The sequence below is a fragment of the Metarhizium acridum genome, assembly GCF_019434415.1.
Source record: "Metarhizium acridum strain ARSEF 324 chromosome Unknown scaffold_577, whole genome shotgun sequence".
NCBI lineage: Eukaryota > Fungi > Ascomycota > Sordariomycetes > Hypocreales > Clavicipitaceae > Metarhizium > Metarhizium acridum.
Genome location: NW_027094045.1, coordinates 546,496 through 566,465, shown reverse-complemented (window position 1 = coordinate 566,465; position 19,970 = coordinate 546,496). Strand labels below are relative to the sequence as shown.

The 19,970-nt window shown below is 48.4% G+C and overlaps 6 protein-coding genes across 6 annotated transcripts; 2 read left to right on the top strand and 4 right to left on the bottom strand.

The window, feature by feature from the left end:
• Positions 1 to 1,157: 1,157 nt before the first annotated feature.
• J3458_021045 (uncharacterized protein) lies at positions 1,158 to 2,325 on the bottom strand (the record flags this gene model as incomplete). The annotated part of the gene is made up of 3 exons (XM_007808739.2): positions 1,158 to 1,303; positions 1,365 to 1,865; positions 1,926 to 2,325. The coding sequence occupies 3 exons, from the start codon at positions 2,323 to 2,325 to the stop codon at positions 1,158 to 1,160; spliced, it is 1,047 nt and encodes a 348-aa protein (XP_007806930.2).
• Positions 2,326 to 3,905: 1,580 nt separating this feature from the next.
• On the top strand, positions 3,906 to 5,030 carry J3458_021044 (uncharacterized protein; the record flags this gene model as incomplete). The annotated part of the gene is made up of 2 exons (XM_066122369.1): positions 3,906 to 4,788; positions 4,849 to 5,030. 2 exons carry the CDS (start codon positions 3,906 to 3,908, stop codon positions 5,028 to 5,030), a joined length of 1,065 nt encoding a protein of 354 aa, XP_065972623.1.
• A 700-nt stretch (positions 5,031 to 5,730) lies between these two features.
• On the bottom strand, positions 5,731 to 8,346 carry J3458_021043 (uncharacterized protein; the record flags this gene model as incomplete). The annotated part of the gene is made up of 1 exon (XM_066122368.1): positions 5,731 to 8,346. The coding sequence occupies one exon, from the start codon at positions 8,344 to 8,346 to the stop codon at positions 5,731 to 5,733; it is 2,616 nt and encodes an 871-aa protein (XP_065972622.1).
• A 2,613-nt stretch (positions 8,347 to 10,959) lies between these two features.
• On the bottom strand, positions 10,960 to 11,733 carry J3458_021042 (uncharacterized protein; the record flags this gene model as incomplete). The annotated part of the gene is made up of 1 exon (XM_066122367.1): positions 10,960 to 11,733. One exon carries the CDS (start codon positions 11,731 to 11,733, stop codon positions 10,960 to 10,962), a length of 774 nt encoding a protein of 257 aa, XP_065972621.1.
• Positions 11,734 to 13,585: 1,852 nt separating this feature from the next.
• On the top strand, positions 13,586 to 14,416 carry J3458_021041 (uncharacterized protein; the record flags this gene model as incomplete). The annotated part of the gene is made up of 1 exon (XM_007808736.2): positions 13,586 to 14,416. The coding sequence occupies one exon, from the start codon at positions 13,586 to 13,588 to the stop codon at positions 14,414 to 14,416; it is 831 nt and encodes a 276-aa protein (XP_007806927.2).
• Positions 14,417 to 16,926: 2,510 nt separating this feature from the next.
• On the bottom strand, positions 16,927 to 19,266 carry J3458_021040 (uncharacterized protein). Its single transcript, XM_066122366.1, has 3 exons — positions 18,656 to 19,266; positions 18,035 to 18,572; positions 16,927 to 17,953 (listed from the first exon to the last, which is right to left on the bottom strand). Exons 1-3 carry the CDS (start codon positions 18,866 to 18,868, stop codon positions 16,965 to 16,967), a joined length of 1,740 nt encoding a protein of 579 aa, XP_065972620.1. The 5' UTR covers positions 18,869 to 19,266; the 3' UTR covers positions 16,927 to 16,964.
• Between the last annotated feature and the right edge of the window lie 704 nt (positions 19,267 to 19,970).

The following is a 19,970-nucleotide window of genomic DNA, read 5'->3' as shown; positions in this document are numbered from 1 at the left end:
AGGGGAGTGTTGAATTCAAATAGGAGAGAAAGGTTTTGGGATGGGCTCCAGTTGCTTTCTTTTCAGACGTGGTTGCTTTCAAGGGCGGTCGACCACCCTCAGTCTACCCTGCCAAAAACCTGCATAAACCACTTGCACTGATTAGTAATTACATCACCAGTACCCTGGGCCAATCGAGTCATTTGGAACGTGCTATCGTGTCCATGTCTTTGGAGGCCAACGATGCAAATGCTCGCCATCGATATTTAGCCCTTGTGGTCGGCGCCGTTAGTTTAGAATGGGTCGTCATCATGGCGGCGTCGAGCTAAGCCTGCTAGTGCCTTGCCGAGGCCCGGGTGCTTTGCAAGGACTGGTACGGCCGGGGGCACGCGCGGCGGTGGCGGCGCCATACTCACTGAGCTTCATGGGCTTGGGATCATCGGACGCGGTATCGGGGTAAATTATGGTGTCTTAGAAGCCGGGAAACTTATCCAGGTCAAGTGATACGCATCGGGGCTTGCCTGGTACCAGCCCGCGCGATTACGGCGAGACAGCTAGTGGTATAAGATGATGAGTGCCCGGCTGAAGTCATCGAGCGAGTACGGGCCGATGAGAGGCTCCTCCGCGCGGCCCTTGTCGGTTCAATGTTATGTCCTCGTCCCCTGATGAGGCGGGCCATCGGAATTATAGGCGGAAGGATCCCTCCTGGGTTGCGGCTTGTTTGCAGCAAGCTCACCATGTCCTCGTGGGGACGCCTGGCCACCAGTTCCATTAGCGACCTCCCATCCTGTCCTTTTGCATTTATATCGGCGTCGTGGGCGAGCACGAGCTGCATTATCGTGCCGGGAAAGAAATCTTTCAGCATTTTGCAAGCGCAGATACCTTGCATCAAGCAGAGTGATAAGGCTACGGACGCCAAGCAGCTGAGTTCTGAGCCCAGGCTGTAGTGGAAGGAAGCAAAGAAGATGGGTTTGAGCAGTCTTTTCTGCCGCCTACTTGCCGTTATGCCTCATATCATCGTCCATATGCCGTTCACGTAGCCTGGTCTTGCTCTTTGTAGCACCTCGCATCAAAATGAAGCCAGCTTTCCAACTCGAACTTGTCATCAAGCCAACTAGTTCAATTGAAAATAGATTTAGATCAATCTTATCTGCTAGGGACTCATTCATTGACTAGCTTCATGCCCAGTGCCAGTCTTCGAGAGACAAATCTCCGCTCAGCGACGTAGGCCCTTCAAATCGGTCAAACCACTTGTATATATTGCGCCACTTGGTAACTACTACAGTCCTGGAGGACCCTTCACACTTGGCTCTCAGTTCGAAAGCTAAAAAGTCAGGATTATTAGCGTCACATGCTATATAGGAGTGGACTGGGCGTAAACATACTTGCGACCTGCCATGGATCAGCCCAGTGGCTTGTACCCTCCCTAGAGTAGAGCATGACCTGTCGAACGTCTTGAGCGGGAACCGGAGAGCTTCCAAAGTTGGTCTGTAGGTCAATCGGCTTGTCGATCACATCGCCGTGCGAGGGAGACGATGCCAGCAGGATGACCTGTTTGGGGAACAATTCATTGCTAAAGTCGAGCACCAACTCGTCATTCGTTCCGGCGGTCAGAGCAGAGATGCCCGATCCAAGCTCGAGGTGAGCCTCCATTGACTTGAATCTAGTGCAGGCGTTCGACTGCCCGACTGGCATGACGGCGATTGTGTCCGTCTTTTCATCTGGGTGCAGCCACTTCCAGTCACTTACAGCAATGCTCCCGGTGAAGTGGGATGGCATATTTCCCGTAATGTCGCCAAATCGATTGAACCAATCGTACATATCGTCGTACTTGTTTGTGATGACCTTTCTCGATGACTCATCGCATGTCGCGGTGATGGTAATGCCTATTCAATGCCAGATTAGAACAAAATATTCCTCCAACGTCAGCTTGTAAGAATACACACCTCCAATCTCCCATGAATCTGGGTTCGTCCGCTGATCTCGTACTGAGTATATTTTGAACGAATTAACATCACCGACCCTGACTCTCTTCAAACCAAAGGCCTTCTCGAGGTCAATGGATTTTGTGGTCTCCTCTCCCCTGGAGGGATGTACCAAGAGTGTCTGGTGGCTATTCCCGAACTCGACGATGAGATCGTCAAATGTGCCGGCACCGTCGAAGCCAGAGATGCCGTTTCCGAGCAACAGCTTAACCTCAAGAGACTTGAAGTAGTCGCATGTCTCCGCGCCGGAGGTCCAGCCGCCCTGCCCCGGGCGTGTGCAGGATTGCGCATCTGTATTCTCGCAAGTATTTGTCCCTGAATAGCCCCATGTCGACGGATCTACACCTAGCTTGGTACCCATGGTGTTGATCAACTCTGAGCACTGTCCGTTTTGCGCATCATTCTGTGCTGTAGCGCCTTGGGACCATAGCACAGAGGATAGGCATACAGCCCAACTAAAGTAGATCATGATTTTTCGGATGGAAAAAAGGTGATATGGGGTAAAAGTAGTAGAAATCCCAATGAAGAAGAATTTCAAGTTACTGTTGAGGAAAGAATGGGAGCCCAGTTTATATATTTCAAGACGTGGGAGCACAAGGCATGAAGTGGCGCAATTTCAGCGACAGCTGCTATTACCATGCAGGTCTGGAGCACCTCGCACTCAATCAGCATAATCGCATGAGGAGATTCTTAGTACAATTCATTAATTGTAGCACCCTGCAATAGGACCTAGACTTACAAGAGCCTCGATAGGAAAGAGAAACGCCATTATCCCCACACTTGTATCTCCTGATTCCTAGTTCTTCGCTTCTTTGCCCCGCTTCTTTGTAGAGATGCTTAATTATTAAGTTATTGCGTTATGTGGGGCCCTGTGACTTCATAGACTTTTGACAGGATCAAGAACAATATGTGAAATACCGAGTTATGTATAAGCTCTGTCCGTTTTCATCTGACGGGCATCTGACCGACAAGGCCGGGTTCACTGTGAGCCCAATTTGGATGGCATGTGGCACGAGTAATCCCAATGAGGGTGGGGAATGGCATGAGCAGTTCGCTGTTCAGCCTATGGACTCGGGGCCTTCGAATGACTCCTTGCAGCCTATACCAGTCTATCTATATGAGAGCGGAGCTATATTGTGGGAGATCGCGACATCCAGCCGAGATAAGATGAGATCATCAGGATGTCAATACGAGAATTTGGCCGAAAAGAAAAAGACAGTTGAAGGGAGCTGGATAGTAAGGACAAGTAATAGTGACAAGAACAAGGTTCAGCTACAGCCAATGGCCTTTTATTAACTAGGTATAGTGTTATGCAGTCATGCACGCAACGATATTACGCCACGATATAGAACCCAATATATGCGACTCTAAACTATAAGCTTAAAAATGGGATAATCTACGGTATATCAACTCGCAGTATCACACCAGTGCCTTATCAAATATCTCGATATATATGTGAGAGTTACCCACATGACATTTTGCATTGCGTCAATGCCACAATGGCTTGAGGGATATACCGAGGATTTTATTATCGTTAGAAATACTAACATGACAGCACTACCTATAAGTCCAATCCTTGGATGATACTCGCCTAAGACCTTGACGTCAGCTAGTTAGCCACTCTGGGATCATCATGAGACCAAATCACGCCAACCCACCAGTGGGAACAGAAGTGCAGGACGCATTAAGAGTGTGGTATGTGTTCAATAATGCCGAACCTGCCATGCAACGATTGAAATTATAGTAATCGCGAAGAAAAAAGGTCTCGGCCACAGATATAAATATCCAGTTCAAGAACTCCTCATTGCACTACTTGTCAGACATCTTGGTGTCACGCATCTACTCAACTACTTGATGCTTAGCTATCCCCAGTCTACTACAGATTGAGCATCCACCAAGATTTGTTTTATTTCTCCCCTTCTGAAAGCTCCATACGTCGTCATGATGCTGCCAAAGGCCGCCTGGCTCGTCACTTGCTGGCTATGGCACACAGCCGTAGAGGCAACTCCAACCACCACGGCCAGACCACTTCCCACATATCCAGCCTCCATGGCAGAGCATGGCGAGGTATTCCTGGTCATCCCAGAAGGGCCCAAGGCTCTAGGAACACCCGGCTACTTCAGAAGTCAAGGCGGCATCAGCGAAAGCTCGCTGCCTGCGCCCGATGCCGAAACAGCGGCAGAGTGGCAACGCCTCCGAAACATCAGGCCCGATGACAGCGAGATGTCAATCGAATTTGACGACTTGTCCATGGTCCTAATGGACCTTGAGCAAGACGAGGCAGCCGCACGACGCATGGCATGGATGATGCTCGATCCGCGGCGGCAGCCAGCTCGTGCGCAGCGAGTTTGGATATATCGCATCGCAACGGGACCCAACGTGTGGCGCGCAGAGTGGCAAGACGCACTTGGCAACCCAATGTCGCTCTCCCGTGCCCTCGGAGGCTTACCCTGGTCGCAGATAATTAGCTTCACCGAACTAAGCGGATCGGCTAATGCGGAAGTGAGAAACTTATTCGAGACCTTGACTGAGAGGGATCCAGCTGTTCCGCCCCAGGTGGCCACAATGCAGCTCTCCTGGATGAGCAACCAAGACTACGACGCGGCGTGGGAGAATTACGGTGCTGTCAGGGGAATACCCCCCAGGGTCTTCGATAACCCTGAAGGAATGACACGCCTTGAGCTGGCTAGGGACCTGATGGCACTCGTGACTAGCAGCCGGGTCGTCCCTGACGCACAGAGACGCCAGCAATTGCGAGAGTTGCTAGACTGGGACACTGACGCCGAACCTGGGCGTGATTTCCCCCTCCTTCGACATGGACAGCGTACGTATATTTTGCATTCTATGTTGTGGTATGAAGGCTGACACTGATACACCGACGCAGCCACGACGCTGCAAGCCGCAGTCTTGTCGCGGATTCCATGGGGGCAAGTGCAGATTCCGCCGGAAATCCGGCTAGCACTGGCATCGGGGCTCGTCAACGTCGGCCAGTGCGCCATTGCCTTGAGACAAATTCGGGACGCCCTCAACAAGGGTCCAAAGGGCAAGAGAGGCGTGGTGTTGTAGAAGACGGTTCCTATCTCGTTGCGTAGATGGTTTGAGTTGGGAGTGTGCCTGCCTTTGGAATCTCTGTACTCTTGTGGATAACGGCTTTTAGTAGACAAGGCTGCCTTTTTGTCAATTGAACACCCAGTAGACTTGGACGCAATTGCTAAATGCGAGAATCTATAGGATCAAAGATATTACAGGTTCAAAGGCTGGCTAGCTGTGTTAGTTTCATCGACTAGCTGGATAGGAGCGTCAACTCTTCATAAATATAAATCATTCTAACTGACGCATCGCGATGCGTTCATGGTGTCACTGTATTGCGTGGTTGACTACGATTCCCTGGCGTGGGTAGGGCTAAATATATATATATAGTGCTATTAAATGTCTTATATGATCATCTGGCTTATTTCTTTTTTTTCATTTTCTTTTTCTTTACCAACTTTATACATAGTTCCTCTTTGTCGTTTTTATCACAGTTAAACGACTCCTCTCCATACCAGTTGCATATGACTCAACGTAGTTGCAGCAAGTCTGCGTCTTGAGAAAAATACCCACCTGATTCGGCGGGGAAAATAGCGCCTCCAGTATTCCGTCTGTATTTAAGAACAGATGGTAAACCTAATGTTATGACTATTTTCCCATTCTTATAATCCTAGATATATTTCAAATATGAAACACTGATATGAAGCATTATAAATCCCTTTGGTAACTTGAATTGCTAAGCTACGGTGGTAGATTTCGATAACCTCTCTCTCAGCAACTTCACGATGTCCTCATGCCCACGCTCAGCGGCTAGTTCTAATGCCGAACCCCCCATCCAATCCTTTGCAGTTGCATCGGCGCCTTTCACGAGCAGCAACTTCACAGTCGTATCGTGACCTTTCAAGGCAGCCTGTATTAGCGCTGTACTGCCGTAGTCATCCATCGCGTTGATACAAGCGCCATTCTCGAGGAGCAAATCCACAGTCGTGTCGTGTCCAGCTCGAGCAGCCCTTATTAGCGCTGTGCTGTAATGTCCATCCGTCGCATGAACGCAAGCGTTATGCCCAAGAAGCAGCTTTATACTCGCCACGTCACCGTTATCGGCGGCTATTAGTAGCGCCGTGTTACCGTTCCTATCCTTGACGTTCGCGTCGGCGCCATGGGCGAGCAATAGCTGCACCAGCTTGTAGTTCGCAGCGAAAGTAGCAACCAATAGTGCTATGTTGCCATACTCATCCTTGGCACTCACGTCGGCGTTGTAATCAAGAAGCAGTTTAACAAGAGCCTCCTCACCTGACTCGGCAGCAATTAATAGTGCTGTCTTGCCATTCTTATCCCTCATATCTGGGTCGGCGTTATGCGCGAGCAGCAGCGCCACCATGTTCTCCTCCTCAGCAATGACTGCATGTAACAATGCTGTCCTCCCATGTATATCCTTCGCATTCATATCGGCTTTATTCTCGAGCAGCAGCTCCATTACTGTGTCGTGCCCGTGGATTGCAGCCAGCATCAGCGCTGTGCTACCATCCTTCTCCCCCGCATTTATATCTGCGTTTTTCTCAAGAAGTAGTTCTACAATTGCCTTGTGACCGTGCCGGGCGGCAACTGATAGCGGCATCATGTCTTCATTATCGTCCCTGGCATGGACATATGCCCCCTTCTCGAGTAATAGCCGCACCAACGTCTCGTGCCCTTCACAGGCGGCGTAGATGAGCGGGCCGAAACCCACTTGATCCAGCATGTTTGCCCTTACGAATGCAACAATCTTATACCTCGACAATATCTTTCGAGCTAGCAGTTCGATCCCGAAGTGGCAAATTAAGTGCAAAAGAAGGGGGGCAGGCTGCAACGGAGTACTAGCATTAAAACAACCCTTGTTCGCAAGATACGCCTCACACCAGTTCTCCCGCAAGGCCGACCGTTTTTGAAATAAAGGTCGTGAAAGTCTCAAGTGCTCATCCGCATATGTAGAAGAGAGCTTTGCATGTTCTGGCCAGAATAGGGTTGCGTAATCCAAAAGCGGTGACTTCTGCAAAACCGATGAGTTAAACGTATCCAGGGGCCCGTGACGCAAGTCGCTCCTCTCAATGTAATCGTGACACCTTCCTAATAGTTCAGAGTGTGCTTCACCTATGTTGATGTGAAATTCAGGTGGTTTGTCATTGCCAGACATCGGTCTTAATAAATAGTCCCTTGCAGATTGGTGGACAAGGTCGACGACCTCCTTCTCTTCGTCCACCTTGAGCACCTTGAGCATCGGCTCACACAAAGTTATGTAATAACGCACGACGTCGTCAATGCTCATACTCGCGATGGACTCGACTTGAGCAGCCGCCGCTAATTCTTTCAACGTCAGAGGGCGGACAGCCATGACAACCCAACGCAAGATTTTGGAGACCATGGACCGTTGGCTAACTTTAATTTTTTTCAACGTCCCGCTATAAGCTGCGTCCAATCCAGGTGGAGTTTTCTCCAAGGTCTGCAAGATGTCGATGCGAGTATTTGCCTTCAACAGCTCTGTTATGACGGAGCTCACCCAGAGAAAGGTGCCGTTGGCTCCATTCAGAAGAGTAGTTTGTACTTGCTCGCGAATGCTAGCGAAGTCGTCCACTTTGTTGAGTTCCTCGACTCTGGTGGATATGAACTTTGTAATGTCGTTGCTCACATGTTCACTGTTGTCGAGATCTAGTCTCACCTGGCAACAGGCCCCTAGCCCATCCACCTTTCGGCTAATAATTGCTAGTCTGAATCTTTTGATAGACTTTTTTGACGAAAAGAAGTGCCGAAATTTGCCGACTAGTAGTTTTATACTGTCATCATCACATTCGTCAAGCCCGTCAATGAGGCAAAGGACCGTGCCGAGATCGGCCTGTAAGAGCGTTTTTAATACCATCCAGAGAGTTTCAGCACAGGATACTGTCGTCTGTGTTTTCTGTTCGCTTTCAAAGTATTCAGAGATATTCTTCATCAAACGTGGGCGCTTTGTGACCAATTGGTGCACTAGGGACCTAAGAACAGCCACGGCACTATTGCGGTTTTCGTCTTGATGATCGCAAAAGTAGAACAAAAGCTCCATTTCCTTTGTTTTTTGAGTATGCTTCTTAAGCTCCTTAGTTAGAAATATTGAGAGCATTGTTTTGCCCATCACAGGGCCGCCGGAAATCCAAAGAAATGGTGAGTCGCCGCCAACCCAAGATTGGTATTTTTCATGGTCTTTTATCCATTCGCAGGTGCCTTTAGTCCTTTTGCCTTTCGTGCTTTTGAGGGTTTCCAGATCAACGGCTAGGTCTCTGAGGGACAATGCGTCTCGGCAGGCGTTAACTTTCTTCTGGTAGTCTTCAGGTTGTGCCATTATCAGCGAAAAATGCATCCATGAACAGAAAATACTAAGTCAATCAGGTGCTGGAATTTAGAAAATCGATGACAAACCGTAAAAAGAATTGTCACCCTTGAGAAGTAGGGTATCGTCTCGCGCAATGGGGTCAGCTTTCGGTGTTGCTTTCAGCTTCATCTTTCTACTCGGAAGATATGGTTCGATTGACAAATTACATACATCTTGTCCTGTCCGTTCTCGGGTAACGCTCGAGCAGGGCTCTGGTAGCAGCCGCCGCCGTTGCAGCCGCGTAGTCCTGCCACTCGTTGTTCTTATGGCTGTCTGCATAGTCGCAAACACTCTTGACTATGATACAAGGGATTTCGTCCCACACTCCGGCTCCTTCCATCTCAAACGCGAGGAGTTCGTGTTTCTCGGCTATAATGTCTCGGAGATGACCAGATCTCATCACTTTATCACCCGAGCCAATACAACCAAAGAATACACTAGGGTCCATAGGCGCTGAGCCATGCTTTTTGCAATGGGTGTCGAGGCGAGGCCGTTTCACTAGTTGACAATGAAGATCACATTCAAGATCTTTACAACTCTGGCGGCGTGCCTTGTGGCAAGACTTATCTGGGTTCTTGCAGTCCTCGCAACCAGACTGGTGTTTGTGTAGATGGGTTGGCTCAAATAATTTGTCTTTCTCAATGCCAGGGTATTGGTATGTGGCCGACCATGACTCGGCAACAGCGGTTTCTTGTAGCTCTCGGAGATGAGCTACTGTGCGTTCCTTGATATTTTTAATAAGAGGACGCGACTGTATTGCAGAGAGGTAGTTGCTGATAGCCTTGGTCGGCCTACCAAGGCCCTCGTCCACAGTAGTTTTTGCCACAAATCCATCGTGATACTCACGTCCGAAATCGTACTGGACGACTGTCCTGGCGAGTATCACGTCTCCAAGCAAAATTTCATTTGAACTCCCATGGGGCACCCCGCCACAGATGCCAGTTAGGAGAGCAAGCTCAAGTCTTGGAAAGCTCGACCGAAGACTCGCTGCGGTACCAGCGGCGATTACCTTCCCCATGCCCGAAAGACGGACAAGGACAGCGTCGACCGGGCCTATTCGTCCGGTAATGTATGCATTTTGATCGCCGATAGCCCTCCCGTACAGGTCACTTTCTAAATCATAGAACTTGTCGAATAGAAGGCTGACTGCATTGTATTCACATAGCAATGCGCATATTATAGCAACTCGGAAATCGTCGCGGTTTGCCGGACGCGATTCCATCATTGCAGGGGATATATCGATAAAAGCTGAAAGCCGTTGTGACTAGAAGAGAATTTTCAGTCTGCGGAAATGCCAGACGGAGGGCGGAAATATAAGATGAGAGATGATCAGGCAACAATTGGGTTCTGTCACTACGCAAGACTGGGAGGAGCAGCTCTGATGGCGGTGATGGCTACTACTCCATCATATTGCGTCTTGACCAATCGCGCAGTACAAAGTGTCAAATATATTGACAGCAATTGTGCGACCCTCAAAATAGTATTGAGGCGTTGAGTTACGTGACATACCTGACGAACCAGACTAAGATAGCCGATCTAATTGATTGAGTTAGCAGAAAGACTGTCACATGATGAACAGGCTCAAATTGCTAGCAATGAAAACTCTGATATATTTCGTTTATAGAAAACACGGCCTCTAGTACTCCGTATTGAGTAGTATAATACCACTTGTCTTTGTTGTCAGATCCCCACGGATTGCCATTGCAGCCTTGTATGGTGCTTGAAGGAATCCACACGCGCAGAAGCACATATTTGACCGAGACATTGACCGCAGCACTACGTATCACCACATGCTTTGCGGGGCTTAGGCATCAAGCATGAGACTTTTCATGTAATCCGTAGGTTGCGTTTGTGTCGACAAAGTATCCTGGTCTGTCCATCCGGATGCATTCTCAGCACACGACCTTATCTGAGCAGCCTCAATACCCAATACCCCGCACTGTCTGTCATACCATTTATTACTCGACTCTGTCAGACGAGCGCCAGTTATGGTCTTGCACGGGTGAGCCCATGGGCCACTATAACATCCATCGCTCAGCTTGCCGAGCCTTGCAAATGGCAGTGCATAACCTGATAGACGAACCAGTGCTTTCGTGGAGAGTCCAATGACCAGTCTTCGGTGAGCACGCAGGCAAGCTCTGCAAAGCCAGTTGGCAGATGATGATACATAGTACAAATGAGTCTTGTGGCTTTAATAGTCTGAGTCTGAAACTGAGTCTGAAGATGTGCTAGTATCCGACGTGTCGCCGTCGTCAGCGTTGGAAATGTCTTCGAAAAATGTCTTCGAATTCCGGGCCAATCTCCTCAAAACTATGGTCCGGGAATGAGTGCAGGATGCCCCTGTGTGGGTAGCATTTGAGCAGAACTCGAAGTTATAACGTGTCTTGCAGTGGTTTGTCAAGCCTCGAATAACCTGCAGAACTAGGGTTAGTAAATTTCGGATCCCGACAAGAGAACATCCTTGCTACCAAAGATCAAGCAAGCATGTGAAGAGACAACATGAGACTGTAACAGTGGGATTCAAACTTACACATAGACAAGCGTCACAGTAAGACGACCGGGTATTAGCTGTTTTGGATTGGTCTATATCTCTTTCATCAGGTTCCTCTGAAGGGTTGCCGCGCTCTGTTCTTTGGATGCGTTTCTAGAAGCGAGACCATGCTTGAGGAGATGGATGACATCTGCAGATTGTCCCGAGAAATGCGCAATCTTGAGAGAAGACCATCTCTCTCCAGCAGCTGACACCAGAATACAGCGGTCAGCGCCATTCTCAAGCAAGAGTCTTACGACCTTGATCTGATCTTGCGGCTCACCTGCCATACCTTCGTTCGGTAGGGAGTCAGTTCCACGCACCACCCAGCACAATGGTGTCCAACCATCTATATCTGGTTCATCGACGAACTTCCTTCCCGCCGTTGATGACATGATCATTTTGACAACCTGTGAACGACCTGGTTGCGATGCCCAATGCAACGCCGTTCGACCCATCTCGTCCCGCCTGCCGATCTCACCACTCAAATCGACGACTGCCTGGAAGATTTCAATGCCATGAAATCCTGCGACGTGTATCGGCGCACGACCCATGTGGTCCATAACTTCTATCTTTGCTCCGTTGTCGAGAAGGCGACTGATCAGGGTCGGCGTCCCCTTTAATGCCGCGGCGTTTATTGGAAAACCAAACAACACACCCTGGGCCGTCACGTCTGCATCATTTGCCATCAGATAGTCAACCATCTCTTCAACATGAGGATTTTCAGCTTCATATGCTTTAAGTGTAGCCTGTAGAGGGGTGCCGGTAATAGCCTCCTCGCAAGGGTAGTTTGGATCGGCCCCGTGCTTAATGAGCAACTTCATCATACTCAAGCTAGTCAGACATGCTTGATGAAGAGGCGCGCCATAGCATGGTGAGCCTAGATTAATATTGACACCACGCATCAAAAGGTACTCTGCGTGTTCTTACTGTTATTGTACGCCGCATTCGCCAAGGGTGTGTCTCCAGCGACGGTGTTCTGGATTTCCAACTTGGCGCCAGTATTGACGAGACGTTTTAAGTTTTTGAGTGGTATACTGAGATGAAGAGCTGATGGTCTCTCATTATCAAGTTGGTCCAAGTCAATCTTGATCGGGAATTCTAGCAGGCTTGCCGCCGCGTGGATAGCCGGTATCCCGGCTCCAGATTTTTGCTTCTGCTCGGCTCCATTATCTGCAAGAAAGTCGCGCTGTCGGCGAATGATTTCATTTGAAATACCTGCTCGGATCTCGTCGGCCGTTGCTAGTGTTTCGTTTGGATTTTGGCCTTGTCCTCATCAGACGTGCTAGCCTCTAGGGCGGTTTTTCGGAGACATTTGCGACGGCAATACTCTGTGCGTCTTCAGACAGAACAGCTAAGGCCTCAATAGCGAAAGAACTGTTCAACTTGTCCCGGAAACCTCCTTTGCAAACAAGTATCGATCTGAATACATTGCCTATATTGTCGGGCAGTCCAAGGACCTTAGAGAAATCGATCCAATCAGTCCATCGCCCCAGGCTTCTGTGAAGGGCCAAGCACCGGATCCGTCACAATATCATCTCAACACCCTCTCGCTGCATCAGACATTAGAAGTCGCACGGCTACTACAAGGCAAACTCACTGAAGATCGCCTTTCCAACCTCTGGATATCCGAAGACATAAAGAGTGTCCGACCACTCTAGACTCTTATTGCTTTAAAATACGGACGGCCATATGATGAGTAGAAAACAGGGGAGGCAAAGGCAGCATTTTCAGGCGCAGCCTCATTCTTCATTGATGAGAATAGCCCCGGGGCCATTCGATATCTAACCCACCCAGATATTCCTCCTGCAGGAGGCAACCCGGGGAACCCACCATATATGGGCCTTGTACTTGGGCTTAGTCAAGTTCAGGATGCATTTCTTAGAACGCAACCCCTGGAATTTTGAGAATAGCTGTAGACCTAGATTGAATGCTTGTAAATACAGCGTATTTCCCACAATACCATCAATTCTAGTTTCTCCATTCGTGAATTGTGACGAGGGCTAAATGAGGGCCTGGAGCAATAGCTTAATTCAGCTGATAACAGTCTTTAGTATCAAAGGTCCTTGGTTTTCCTCAAGGCCTAGATGACCAGGGAGCTTCTGTTTATTTATACAAGAAGTCGGTGAGATTCTCCCGCCCCAGGTCTCGTGATCGTAGCCTTCATGGAACCGGTGTGACATCTACCAAGCGGCCAGTTCGGGTTGTAGACGCCAGCGGGGTTGCGGATGGATTGGAAGTGGCAAAATAATTATGGAATCAAAAGGTTTGGAAACATGGAATATCTCAACAGAGAATTCAATTGGGCATGGCAGCAGAGTTGAGTGAAAGTTTGTCTCACCAGCCTGAGCGACGGGCTGGTTGTGAAGATTTATCTAGCAGAACCTCTTGAGTTGGAAACATGGCGGTTGAGTTAATGCGGCTAGAATGAGGCGTTTCCTCAATCCCATGACTTGACCAATCGAGCCGCCACAACATACAAGGCCTGATTTTGGGTTCACTAGCCGTGTGTCCAGCATTCATGGAGACGTATCTCGATTTGAGATGGCAGTTAGGGGCAAATACGCAGAGCCAATATATGTAAAGCCGCAGCATAGTCTCCCAGCCTTCCCCGGTCAACGAGGAACAGCCGATTCAGAGATACTCATTTGGCTACTTTCCTACAATATCAACGCCATCATGCCGTATATCAAGCTGCGAGATGGAGCCGAGCTCTTCTACAAGGACTGGGGTAACCCCAAGGGCCCAATTGTTACCTTCTCGCACGGCTGGCCGTTGAGCAGCGATAACTGGGAGAATCAAATGGTCTTCCTGGCCGACCATGGATTCCGCGTCATCGGACATGACCGCCGCGGCCATGGTCGCTCAACACAGACATGGCACGGAAATAACATGGATACATTTGTCGACGATCTCCTGGAACTCTTTGAGCACCTCGGCGTCAAAGATGCCGTCATGGTTGGGCACTCCCACGGCGGTGGAGAGGTGACCCATTTCCTCGGAAAGCATGGCACCAGCCGCGTCAAGAAAGCTGTCCTTGTTGGAGCCATTCCGCCCTTTATGCTCAAGACCGAGGCCAACGCGCAGGGGACGGACAAGTCCGTCTTCGACTCGTTTCGTCAAGCCATGCATAAAGACCGCAGCCAATTCTTCCTGGATGTGGCCAGCGGTCCCTTTTTTGGATTCAATCGACCCGACGCTCCCAAGAGTGAGGGCCAGATCCGGAGCTGGTGGCTGCAAGGCATGAACACCAGCTTCAAAACAGCCTACGACTGCATTCAAGATTTTTCTGAAAACGACTTTACGGAGGATTTGAAGAGGATTAATATTCCTGTCTTGGTGCTTCACGGCGACGACGACCAGATTGTTCCAATTGAGGCTGCTGGGATGAAGTCTGCGAAGCTGTTGCCCCAAGGCAAGCTTAAGGTCTACCCTGGGGGATCGCATGCAATTCACAATCTCAATGTTGACGAGGTTAATGAGGACTTGTTGGACTTTATCAAGTCTTAGTGTGACTCCATGGGATTTTACCTTGGGATACTGGTAAACAGATAAGTTGCTTTCAGCTTAACCAAGTTATTTCGTACGCTACCAGTTCTGCGATATTTTGCTCCCAGGTGCCGTATAAGATTTCCAAAAAACCCAACAAGTAAACCGATGAGTTGTACCGTTTGTAGGAAGAATATCGTGGCTGTTTTTTTTTTCTTTTTTTTTTTCGTAAATGTTTACCATGCTAATCACAGTATCTGAAAGGGTCTCAAGCCCAAGCACAATATGGACAAGTAGAGCTCATGCATATACAAATACATGAATTAAAGATTGATTACCTTAAGAAGTACTAATGGCTATTGAAAGTCGGTAGGCTTCCTAAAAACTACCTTCATGATTAAACGCTGCAACACAATACCTCAACTCTTCCTGACTTCTTCAAACTCCGAGCTTGTCCGAAATGTCCAAGTATCGCTGGCCAGTGGCCTGCGAAGCCTCCATTGCCCTGATATGCAGGTCGACAACATCCCTAAACATCAACAATACAGAACGAAAGGTTAGGCAATTCAAAATCTCTCTATTGATCATACGCGTGGGAAGCTCTAACAAGTATTTGCTTCGTTCCCGAGTGAAGGACCTCATGCGCTTACTGGATTGACGGTCGCAAGCTCCATGCCCTCCTCTTCGCTCTTGACCCAATGCCACGCATCCTGTTCCGCTAGAGTCTTGCTTCTTTCGTATGCGCCTACTGGGCTTTTTGGGTCTCTGAACACAGTCCAGTTCTTTTCAGTGAATGGTTTGTCCTTGGTCCTCGTTTCATGGCCATAACCAATGGCGGTAAATGAAGAGGTGATGACGACTCATTTGACAGTACCAGAATTCGTTGCAGCTCGTAATGCTCTCAGCGTCCCTTGTAAGGTGTCTTAACAGGTTCGTCCTCGTTCTTGGACACGCTAAATGGATAAGGAGATGCAATATAAAGCACAAAATCGCAGCCCTTACAGGCATCGTCCTAACCTTGATCCCTGAGAAGATCAACTTCGTAGAATTCCACACCGTTTGCCTTTCCGCTGCTATACAGTGTCCACGGAATATAAGGGGGTATAATTGCTATTTAATCAGAGCGCGCTCTTTTTCGCGATAGTTATGAGCCCGGTTAGCGTAACGGTACAATTTACCGTAATTCCACGCACCTCTTATCCGACTACCTTCCAGTTTAAGACCTACATGCCGCATATTTTAAGGGATTTTTAGCTGCCTAACATGAACAACCCTATTAAGCCTACTACCAAGCCTAGCATAACCAGCCACAAGCACACAAAACAACGCTACCAGTAGCAACTAACCACTATCCAGCTTACATTGTAGCTGCGATACCACAACTTTAATCTAAACTACGGGGGGGTGTCAACGGAATATAAGGGGGTATAATTGCTATTAAATTAGAGCGCGTTCTTTTTCGTGATATATAGCCGTTGAGAAACTTGACTCATACGGAGTTAGAGCGGTCTAGAAGCGGTACAGTGGTTCGGAGGCGGTAGTCTTCCTTAGTGCGCATACGATTACACGGGCGCCGATGAACTCAGAGCCCGAGTGACAGGGACTATTTCATCCGCCATTCCTGCTATGTGTGCTTTCAGAAATCGTAATGAGTCCAAAGGGTATTCATTGCCTTGGAGGAGTCCGGCTGTGGTTCCTAAGCAAAAGCACCCGATCTTAAGGTCCAGAGTTCGGCCCAGTTTGTCCGTCAATATTTCGGTCCCACTTGAAAAACTGTTCTCAGCAGAAATCTTGGTCCGTTGTGACTCCCGTCGTATTCGTGTTTACTATGAGATTAGAAAAGAATATCATATTATGGCAGTCTATACTCCCAACTTACCACGAGGCTGGCTTTTTCAGATCCAAGTCTTTAACATCACATCCATCATCCCAGTGACCGCAAAAGACATCACACCTCGTGCCACTTATTGGCACATATTCCGTCTCAAAATGGTTTGCGATATGTCCTCTCAAGTATTCCGTCTCGATCGTGATGAGTGCACAATGTCTCATACTCTCTTGCATTAACAGTCCGGCGCTGGTTGTCATAGGCCACGGAGAGAAAGAGAGCCAAGCTGTGCATACTTATAGCTAGGAATCCGAGACACTTGGTCAAAGGCCGCTATTTCTGGATCCTTTTTCTCCATGGCTTAGTGGTTAAATCCGATGGCCACTCTGACAGTGGATATATCATCGCCGTTTTTGACTGCCCCAGAAAACGGGGTTCACAGGACCAAGGCTATTCGATGTAAAAAGAACAGAAGCAACCGGACCAATGATAGTTGTGCCAAACGGACCCTCGAAAGACCATTCTTATTTGAACAGCCCCCGAGCATCTGCGAAGTGAACGGCGCTCCGGTACGGCGCGGGAACAGGAGACGACTCGAGAAGATGTTGAAAGTAGTTGTACCACCAGGTCGCTGAGTTGGTTGAAGGTCGGATTCATCATCGCACACTACTCCGTTTCTGCGATAATCTGCTTCAAAATATTGTCTCGTTGCATCTCTCTACTGCTATACACAAAGCTACCTTAAGGGTAATCGAGCAGTTGTCTTGGATCAACCTTTTCAACCACCTTTTTCCGAAACATAAATGCAAAGTCATCCTTCCCCAAGAACTCACCAAGCTCGCCAGATAAGCATGCCACTACAGCATCTGAGTAGGCTGGTCCCATAACGTGTCCCAGACCCCCCTTTGCACGAGCTAGGTAAATGTCTTGCATCCTTGTTGCGCTTCGAACGCTATCCTGACCCCATCTTTCTAGAGTGATGTCGTAAATCGACCTAGCAGTCTGCCATAAGCCAAGCTCTAGCAACACAACGCCGAGGCCATAAACATCGTGCACCTTATTGAACTCGACCATCGGGTATCCCAACCGATCAGGATGCCGGTACAAGTTCCTTTCAAGATCGTCATCGAAAGAAAGTTGTGTCCCGCCCATCTCGGGCCTTGAGAACTCAAAATCCACGAGATAGGGTTGATCATACATGCCCCGACTCTCGTGGTTGTAGAAGAACATGACTGAGTGACTGCGAACAGATTTGTGAACCCAGCCGTCCGCGTGGAAAGCACCCAGAGCTCTTGAGACTGTGAGCGCTATTTGGAATCGCTGCGGGAGAAGCAGCCTTGCGGCATCGTTATTGTCCCCTATTAAATGGCGGAGAGTGGCGGGTTGTTTTTCAGACGCGCCCTGGGGGTAATCAAAGTAGAAGGCAAACCGCGAGTTCGATGTATCATTCAGATAGCCTCTAAAGGGCAGTGTGTGGAATTCGTGAGAGCCAGCCTCAAATAGGAGTCTTGCTAATTGGTGTGCCTGTGCTATAAGAGAATTTCCCCTCTGCGTTTCCCCTCCAGTCTCACTCGCGCTGCCTTGGGTGGATTCTTCAAATGGATTACTGACATATGAACTAGCTGGGGAATAACGTTTGTATTCTATCAGAGTCCCTGGGTTGTCCCCTGTTACTGCTGAGATAGATGTAGATGCTACCATTTGCTTCGCATTAGGAAACGGCGAGAGGTCTGCAGTGAAAAGTCAGCAAAGCGTCTAATCCTTACTATGTCAAAGCTACACATATTGTAAATGCTATTATTTCAACATACCAAGGGTGTTACCATCATATACTGCCGGGTCTGGGTGCTCTGCGATTTCCCGGAGTCGGATATGCGACAGGAAAGACTGAATATTCCGGCCAGCCAGACCAGATTCTTGGGCGGCATCTCTTACTATATCTTGAACGTCCTGGCGTGTCAAGGCTGTACTCCAAAGAAGTATGGGGCCAAAATCAGCCAGATCAAGGTTGCACCGTCGAAAATCTGCTACTGCTTGTTGCAGCCGATCTCGCTCGAAGAGCACCCACACCCAGGCCTCGGTCGTGAAGACGGGACTTTTGAAGATCCCCTTCAGACCTCCAAGGCATAGCTTGAAACCGGACCTCTTCAGTCTAGGAGTGTCGAGATCGGAAGGTGGCAGCAGATCGTCGAGGTCCATTGGAAACTCGAGGAATAGCGGTCCAGCAGCTGGCTGAGAGGCAATATTGTATTTTCGGTACTGCTCATCATGCTTGATTGCAAGGTTCTTGTACTCGGAAAGAGCTTCTCCAAGGCGTTTGATAGTGTCACAAACTTCCTTTAGAACTTCCTTCAACCGTGTTAACAAGTGTTTAGCTGGAAGCTAAACGGATTCAGTGTATTGGAGAAATGAGCACAATTATTGATACGTACAACGTTATGGCTGTCCTTTGCAATCTCTTTGCCACGAAGAGTGAATATAACATGATGGAAAGCCCTTAGGCGGAGAAACTCGTGGTAGAACTCCTGAATCACATCCTTTTGTTCATCTTTGTAGTATTGTGCAGACGTTATGAGTCGATATACGCTCTTGCTGAGAAAATAAGCGTCCTTGTAGACGCCAAGGGCTAGACCGCCAATATCCATTGCTATTGCGCGTTGCGAGGAGAGATACTGGGAGAGACGCGTGGAGGGACCAACGCAACTTACATGGGAGAATTGAAAATTATCGGCCGGGTGTGAGTGGACTCGGTGAGAGGGGCTGCTTGTTTACGTCAGGAATCTTGGGTACCTATGCAGTGCTGGCGACGCATGGCTATTATCAGAAATCAAAAGGCAGTGTGAAGTCCACTTTCCACGGATTCATATTTGTTATGGCCAATCGAGATTTCGAAACGATAAGACAAGGGCGGCAGCATCACCTCAAAAACAGAGAAACAGCCTCCATCAGGTTCGGCATCGGTGTCCAGATGTATGTGCCCTATTTGGGAAGGTCAGCTGCTGTCAACCGCAGACGGGAATGCATCATGGATGTTCCGGTTGGCTTCCTCGGAGGAATGAGTAAACCTCGAAGCCTTGAAGGCTGCATCTTGGATGTCTCATTTATACGCATTTGCGGCGTCCCAGGGCAGAAAAGGCGAACCTGCCAGACGTAGTCTTGTTTGAAAGCCACTAACTAATCCATTCTGGGAAACTACTGCATGGGCTTATGAAAAGTGAATGCGGCATTTATGATCCAAGTAGTTACTCCGTACGTACCCTTCAGCAATGTACCCCTCCTTTATGCGAGACACTATGATGTGTTACGACCCAGTCACAGGCTGTAGCGGAGGTCGCAGCCTCGCAGGTTGGGCCGGATGCATAAGCCACGAGACGGCACAGGCACAGCAGGGTGACGGATTAATGGTCGCAGCGCTACGGCTAACATGGGGTGTTCACGGGCAGTGCAAGTAAGACCTATTTACTAGGGAATCTTCGCGATAAGAATATAAGCTATTATCGTTTATTATAAGCGGATTAATAGCCTAATAACACGAATATTAAATAATAACTAGCCTATGATTATAATGGTATTAAAATAATTAATAAACGGTAGATAAAGTAGCTAAAGTTAGCTTTTAATATTTATTAATAAAGGTAATAATTCTTTCTATAAAGATAATACTAATTAAAACGATAATACCTTTAAAAAAACGTGCTATTATATACTATTTAAAGGGAGGCTTAAATGCTACTATAGCTTAAAATA